Below are 7,994 nucleotides of genomic sequence, written 5' to 3'. Positions count from 1 at the left end.
TTGTGCAAACAGCAGATTTTTATCCAGTTGCGTTGCAATCAATGTATTAAATGTGGAAAAAATAGGCAATCAGAACTAATACTTCAAAATTGATAGTAGCGCCCCCTGGCTATGTTATTGCTGGGATGGTTTGGTCACGTTCAGTGCTGGACAACTTTATACTATTTAGATGCTCTTTGATTACAGCAATTGACAAATGACAACCAATTCTGATTGATTCTAATGACATTGACACAATTGTCTGCTGTTCATTTTTCTGTTTATTTTTAGAAGATTGGATTCAATTATTAGATCTCATGTTTATTCGATGAGTCTTCATAATCACAAAATCACTACGTTTACTATCCTGTTTTAATTAAAAATAGTTTAATTAACAAAGCTACAATAATGAAATGCAATATTCGTGAACTCGCCCATCTAAGCGATCAGCCCTGCATCATAGAAGGAAGATTAAACTATAAAAAAATTACTAATGGAGGGTACCGCAGTCAAGCAGGTAAATAATTTATCAACAAAGTTTATAAATTTGCAATTTACAATAAAAATTTTTTTTTGATATCCTTTGAATAATTTGCTTTTTTGCTATCTGAAATAGTGCAGTCTTTCACTACTAGTATTTATTTTCCTTAATTCCAATGATTACTAATACATTTCACAATATATTGATTTGTGTACAATAGGTAGTACACCTGGTTATCTACACATTTTCATTGAAATTTTATGGTTTAAAGCAAGGCTGCTCAACCTTTTGAAGAGTCTGGCCAAATGGTGGATTCAGTCGTTAACGATGGGTCGCTTACATTTCTTATTTCAGTAACTCTCCGGACAAGCGAAATAAAAAACTCAATTATTAAGATCAACCATACTTGCGCGGGTCACTTAAAATTCCACAGTGTGGCCCGCGGGCCTGGGGTTGAGCAGCCTTGGTTTAAAGTATTGTTGTAAGTTAAGTGTCTTGTCGATGATACTGAATAAACATTTCTTATTTCTTACTAATTACAGTTTTTAAAGAGAGATGGTTTCGACTTATCAACAATTACCTTTTTTATTTCAAGATAAGTGAGATGGGTAAATTTGATACAAAAAATCCAGCTGGAATATTTGTGCTGGAGAATTCATCAATACAAATGGAGCATGGACAAAGCATACCTTTTTCGTTTTCTATATCATTTATGTAAGTGCCAATAGACTGTTTTATTATTTATCACATACTATTGATCTCTTTTTGTTTAATAGTGTTGAAGGATAATTTGATAACTAGTGAGTAAACATTGTGTTCAATAATAATAACTAAACTAGCAGCCGTCCACTACTTACGCGTGGATCCCGTTTTACCCCCTTAGGGGTGGAGTTTCGTAAAATCCTTTCTTAGGCATCCTATGTAACAACATCTACCTGCATGCCAAATTTCAGCCCGATCCGTCCAGCCCTGGTTGGGCTGTACTAGATCACTATGTCAGTCAGTCAGTCAGCTTTGAGTTATATTTAGATATTAACTATCAATAATACATAATATTTAACTAGTACTTGATTTTTCCATGAGTAAAGATTTGTTACAGTAAGTGAGTGATACGTGCACTGTGTACTGTAGAAGTGAGCATATGAAAATATAATGGTGTTATTTTTGTGAGGTGTAAGTGTATAGTGATATTTAAATGTTTTCAGAGATGAACCAGAAAAACGTCATGTTTTCGCTGCACGTGCAGAAGACAATGTAGTCCAATGGGTCATAAAGTTAAGAGAATGCTCCTATGAATATTTACGAAGTAGATTACATACACTGCAATCAAAAATATTTTCCATAACTGGCAAGGTGAGTGCCTTTATTACTTTCTTTGATTATTTATCAATGATACCAATAAACATTTCAAGATTTACGGAGTAAAAAAGTAATTTGTTAAAATAATTTTTATTTTGAATACTTTCTTTAAAAACATAATTAAATAAAATTTGCATCTACTGGAGAGACGAGGATTATTACTTACTTTTGCCTTAATGAAAAAGGGCTACTATAAAGTTGATGATTATATAAATTAAAATAAAAGATAAAAATGTTTGGAATGTTAAACTACCTAGCTCGCATCAATACTTATGACTATAATTTATATATTTTAAAGACTGTAATCCCTTGAAAAGGAGGCTGACAATAGTGACTGAGTTTCTTGCGCTGTTCTCAGCACTGGCCCATTTATTGTCCCGAAGCAGTGGTAGGGTTAATATTGGGACGTGTAAAAGTGCTTTTTAAAAGCCTATTTGCAAAAATAAATGAGTTTTATGAGTTTTTTAAGACTAATTGATGTATATGATATAATGTGAATGTAAATTTATTTCACTAAATATTATGTCGTCACTATTTCTATTTTAACTTTCACATTCAAATGGTTTCTTTTGATTTTTAATTAAATTTTGATAGGACCCACTTCTGCTGGTACCTAGAAACGAGGGCGCGTGTTTGTGGGCGCCGGCCGTGCCCTTCTCCACCACGCCGGCCTGCACGGTCAATACCGTCTCGAACTCCTTCAGCTGCCATCTTCACACAAATGGTGCTTTCACCCTTGAGAGGAGCAAATCGGATGTTCAAGCGCACAAGCATTTTAAAGCAGAGTACTCGAAAAAGACCACGTTCTATACTGACGATTATCTTAAATCGAACAATGAAGTGAAGGAAGATGTACCGAGTAATAGTTTTGCACTAGAAAGAAGTAAAACGGCAGCCTTGTTTACGGGCAACGCGAATGAAATTGATATATCCATTTTTGACAACCGGCCGGCATATTCGCGAGCGGCGCCGAGTCCACCCGTTAGAAAGAAATTGTCACCGTCCACTAGACGAGCCGAAATAAATTGTGATCTAAAATTACTTAAAGAACAAGGCAAACTTTTGGGTTCTACCGGTATCTTAGATGAAGCTCCCATTCCCCCTAGAAGAAAAATGTCTCCTAAAACATCAGATGTTCATATTACTCAAAATATAGCGAACACTAGTCAATCCCAAGACACTAGTGAAGATCTTATTAAGTTTTAAAGTAGAAATTTATAAAAATAATGTTTATCCCACCTGCTGATACATCTATGTGGAACACACTTGCCTCAATATTTTTAATAAGGTTATATCGTGTAATATTAGAGATAATATTGTACTGTTTACAAAGGATATTTGTACTGTATGCTCAATACATCATGCAATTATTCACCATATTCATTATGTTACTTTGTATTTTTTCATGTCTAGTGGGCATGATGTGTAAATGCCTGTATGTACGAGGGTAGGTCAAAAAGTTCGCGGAATGACGGGTAAAACGAGGAGTAAGAAATTTTATGAATTTAACTCACAATTATTTTTGGTTTTTAATTTATTCTTTCTTTAGCATAATACAATTATTAAATTTATCATTTCAATAATTGGTACCTTCGAAAGAAAATATTTCGTAAACATCGTCAAAATAGGCCAAAATTGCACATAGTCCAGTCAATGAATGCTTTAACGACGGTGTAGAGAGAAATCCGAGGAACACAATTTCTGACTTCAGGACTTTATTATTTTAGACTAGTTAGGAGGTGAACATAGCAAAAGTCCCCGCCCTTAGCCCTAGAGCCGGCGCACTATGAACCAAAAGCCCAATCTAGCTGGACAAAAAGGGTCATCGCATATCTTACATTCGTTTAGCAAAAACGATAGCTTAATAACCATAGGTAACGATTCAGTCATTATTTTTAGCAACTATCCTCTGATAATTTAGTAATTTTAAGACGAACTTGAACAAGTGAGTATTTTACGATCAAATTATTCACTTTCTTGTTGGGGTTGATATATCAGTGTCTCCTGATTAATTCTAATACAATTGTGAAATTTTTTGTTATGGATCGTAAAGTAGAAGGTACGTATTACATATTAAACCAAAAAAATATTCCTAAAGCCTATTAACTAATTAAGATACATGTAGAAATAAAATGAAAATTGGTATTTTTTCACGTTTTTCTGTATTTGCGAGACCAGGAACTACATGTCCCCTCATGTCCCCGGGCTGGATTTTTTATATGAAGTAGCCACATATGTGAGCTTCAAAAAATAGTAGGTTGTAGACAGCACACTGAAGCACAACTTTGATTTTTTTGCAGAAAACGTAGTGGCGGTGACCCGAAGCGCGTTTTATTACGAATGGTTAAAACACACAAAAACAATACAATTTCAGGACTATTCGATTATTTTTTAGCTAGATAAGACTAAAAAGAGGTTATGGAGTGTTGTTTAAGAAACATTATAGAGAATTTAGTCAGATTAGCTCAAAATTAGGCGAAAAATGAGTTCAGTTTGGTAAAATTCGGGACGATTTTGTGACAAGGCCGATTGGTGTTGAATGGCTGAATGGTGAAAACTTCAAATTGATACACGTATTTTGCATCCATCTACGTCATCTTCAGAAAGTCAATGTAGTAGGTACTTCAAGTTCTGGTCGCCCAAAGATTGACTTCGTCCAAGCCGCGTTCAAAACAAAAGGAAGACGCAACGAACTGACGATTTATTTAAGTCCTGAAGTACCTACTGACGATTTGGTAATGGCCGGCCAGGTACTGTTATAGTTTTATTTAATTTCCATTATTTATTAACTAGCTGTGCTCGCGTCTTTGTATGCGTAAAAATAGTTTGAATAATACTTCCCGTTTTTGCAAAATTATTCTTTACTGCTCCATCCCTATTGGCTGTAGGGTGTTATATCGACTAATGCCTTTCTTGATAAATGAGCTATCCAATACAAAAATAATTTTTCAAATCGGGCTGTAGCTTAGTTCCTGAAATTAGCGCGTTTAAAGCCAAACAAACAGCTCAGCGTCTTCAGCTTTTTTAATTTTCAGTATAGAAAGCCATCTTTAAAAGTACTTAGGCTTAGGTTTAGCATTATACCTTAGTACTTTTACAGAACTAATGCAAAGATGTTAAAATATCAAGCACCAGTATAAAAAAACAATAATTTACCATAAACAAGTCCAGTTTAACTAGACCTCCATACACGTACAAAATGTTAAATAAATAAAACCAGCTTATGCTGGTTTTTTGTTTTATCATTATTAAAAGCTTTCTGTTCATTTTTTTTAACATATTATATCAAAGTAAGAGCTTTTAAGACGTTTAGTACCTATTCCAAGCCTTAAATAATTTTGTCCAGCTAGATTGGCCTTTTGGTTCACAGTGCGGCGGGGAGAGGGGGGTTTAATTAAAGGTACCACTTTTCGGTTTTTCGCTTAATCCTCGGAAACTATGCGTCGTAGTGACATGGCTATTATGAACCAAAAAAAGCTTATTCAATTTGCTACAGGTGAGATAGTCAATTTTTTCTATATCCTACTAATATTATAAATGCGAAAGTTTAGATGTCATGATGTCTGGATGTTTGGATGTCTGGATGTTTGTTACTCTTTCACGCAAAAACGACTGAACGGATTTTGTTGAAACTTTACAGTATTACTGTTTATAACCCAGATTAACATTTATAGGCTATAATTTATGACGATCTGTGACATACTAAATTTCACGCGGGTGAAACCGCGGGCAAAAGCTAGTCTTGTATAGTTTTCGCGGCATCTGCTCTAGAAGGTGTGTAATATTGGAAATTTTATTTTTGTTTTACATGTTCCCATCAGGAGAAAATCGACTAAATCAACATTGAGCAAACATTATAGACATGCGGGAGCATGTTAAGCCTAGTTCCAGGGAGGGGACTGCACCGTGCGTATATTTAGACGAACCACTTGGAAACAATTTTGACTCCTCATCACTAAGAGTAACTACTGTGCATTAACACTTCAAAGGACAATGACCAAAAATGTATGGAGTGTGGTCCAAATGTCCACCACTAACGAGACCTATGTAGTAAAATAGTCTACTAAATACTAATTCATTATAACCAAACCGCAATCAAAAATATGCTGTCAGTAAAAAGTCATGTTTTTTACCTTTTCATTCGAAAAATGTTCTTTATATAATTCTATCTTTCTATACATCGCACATTTTTGACTAATCTATGCATGTTATGTCATGCATGTCGCTTAGTGTGCCGTGTTAGGTTCTCGCTAAAAGAAAAAAAAATAAGCTCAAAAGAAAGACAACAATATTGGAATACTTGGAATAATATGAAAGGCCCTTTCATAAAGGGGTAAACATAGTCTTATTTCCAACTGGCGCGGGGTTATAGATGAATTATATTATACATAATATATTATACTAGCTGTTCCTACGACTTTGTACGCGTGAAAATAGTTTGAATAATATTTCCTATTTTTACAACATTTGTCTTTACTGCTCCGCCCCTATTGGTTGTATTGTAGGGTGATGTTATACAGTGTGAGTCGCGTTAAAGTGTACATATGAAAATAGATGAAACTAGACCTATTTTTATCGACAAAAAAGAGGTCAAAAATTTTTTGAGATTTTTTTTAAATTTTTTATAAATTTTTTTTTCTTCCAATTACTTATTGTAAATAAAACGTAATAACTTTTAAACTAAGCGTTATATCCTGATAAAATAAAAACAGTAATAATGCTAAATAACAGGCAATACAAAAAAAAAACTTAAAATACACAAAAAAGGCCAACAAATAATAAAAAATGATACTTTTTGAAAAAAAATCTGCTTTTAAATTCGTGTTTTTTTGGTTATTTGATAAATTTCTCCAAAAAATGCCCCTATAACAGGTGGTTTTTATTACTTTGTATTATTTTCTATCGTATTATCTTTGTAAAACCAAAAATCGCATGTCTCTATCCCTGACTGAAATTAATTTAAGAAGTCGAATTAAGAAGTTTTAGCTTACAATAACTTCAATAATCGATTGTAATACACCAATAAATTGATTTTTCGCAAGGATAGAAAACTAAAACTTCTTGCTTCATTTTGGAAATTATAATGATTTCTGTCAACTAACCAAACTATTGCAACAGCGCTAGATCGCTAATAAAGAATGTCTAAGTCGCACTAAAGTAAGGCATACGGATGCAGTATGGTTAAATTCAACATAGCGAGTGTTATTTAATGCCAAAATCACGAAATCTTATGCGTAGTACGTATATGTCGATGATATTTTGTATGTAAATATTTCAAAACAAAACTCTTTTTTTCTCTTAACTCCAGGGATAGATTGCAGTGCGCTTCGGTTTACACATTAGTATTGGCCTGAGGAACAAAATGCACTATGGGTTGATTCTGGGCAGCACTTGGTCCAGACCCTGGCACTATCCTTTTTGACCTCTTTTTGTCGATAAAAATAAGTCTAGTTTCATCTATTTTCATATGTACTCTTTAACGTGACTCACACTGTATAACCTAAAACCATCCTTGATAAATGGGCTATCCATAACATTATTCAAATCGGATCAATAGTTCCTGAGATTAGCGCGTAAACTACTACAATTTTTCATACAGTCATAACTTTTTACTGACGGCTTATTTTTTTTTTCGTCCCATACTGAAAGTTAATGTTTATCTTGCAAGTCTCAACACATGAGCCAAATTTGAAGTGTTAATGAACAGTAGTTTTTGAGTGATGAGGAGTCAAAAGTGGCTCCAAGTGGTTCGTCTAAATATAAGCACGGTGCAGTCCCCTCCCTGGAACTAGGCTTAACATGCTCCCGCATGTCTATAATGTTTGCTCAATGTTGATTTAGTCGATTTTCTCCTGATGGGAACATGTAAGACAAAAATAAAATTTCCAATATTACACACCTTCTAGAGCAGATGCCGCGAAAACTACAGTGTGAGTCACGAAAAAGTGCACATATGAAAATATGTGAAACTAGACCTATTTTTATCGTCAAAAAAGAGGTCAAAAATTTTTTGAGATTTTTTTTAAATTTTTTATAGATTTTTTTTTCTCAATTACTTCTCGTAAAGAAAACGTAATAACTTTTAAACTAATAGGTATATCCTGATAAAATAAAAACAGTAATAATGCTAAATAACAGGTGATACTAATAAAATACATAAAATACCCAGAATGTG

At 33.7% G+C, this 7,994-nt stretch overlaps 1 protein-coding gene across 1 annotated transcript; it reads left to right on the top strand.

Moving 5' to 3' along the window:
• Positions 1-252: 252 nt before the first annotated feature.
• On the top strand, positions 253-3,793 carry LOC135088442 (uncharacterized). The gene is made up of 4 exons (XM_063983257.1): positions 253-496; positions 1,003-1,174; positions 1,666-1,813; positions 2,414-3,793. The coding sequence occupies exons 1-4, from the start codon at positions 388-390 to the stop codon at positions 3,023-3,025; spliced, it is 1,041 nt and encodes a 346-aa protein (XP_063839327.1). The 5' UTR covers positions 253-387; the 3' UTR covers positions 3,026-3,793.
• The last annotated feature ends 4,201 nt before the right edge of the window (positions 3,794-7,994 follow it).

The sequence above is a fragment of the Ostrinia nubilalis genome, chromosome 1 (assembly GCF_963855985.1).
Source record: "Ostrinia nubilalis chromosome 1, ilOstNubi1.1, whole genome shotgun sequence".
In the NCBI taxonomy this organism is placed as follows: Eukaryota; Metazoa; Arthropoda; class Insecta; order Lepidoptera; family Crambidae; genus Ostrinia; species Ostrinia nubilalis.
The sequence above is the reverse complement of the archived record's forward strand: the minus strand, read 5'-3'. Positions and strand labels throughout refer to the sequence as shown.

Bases quoted from the DNA above. Each gene is read 5' to 3' on its own strand.
- LOC135088442 (XM_063983257.1), top strand. From the start codon at position 388: ATGAAATGCAATATTCGTGAACTCGCCCATCTAAGCGATCAGCCCTGC. The intron at 1,175-1,665 runs GTAAGTGCCAAT...AAATGTTTTCAG, and splicing joins TCGTTTTCTATATCATTTAT to AGATGAACCAGAAAAACGTC. The intron at 1,814-2,413 runs GTGAGTGCCTTT...AAATTTTGATAG, and splicing joins TATTTTCCATAACTGGCAAG to GACCCACTTCTGCTGGTACC.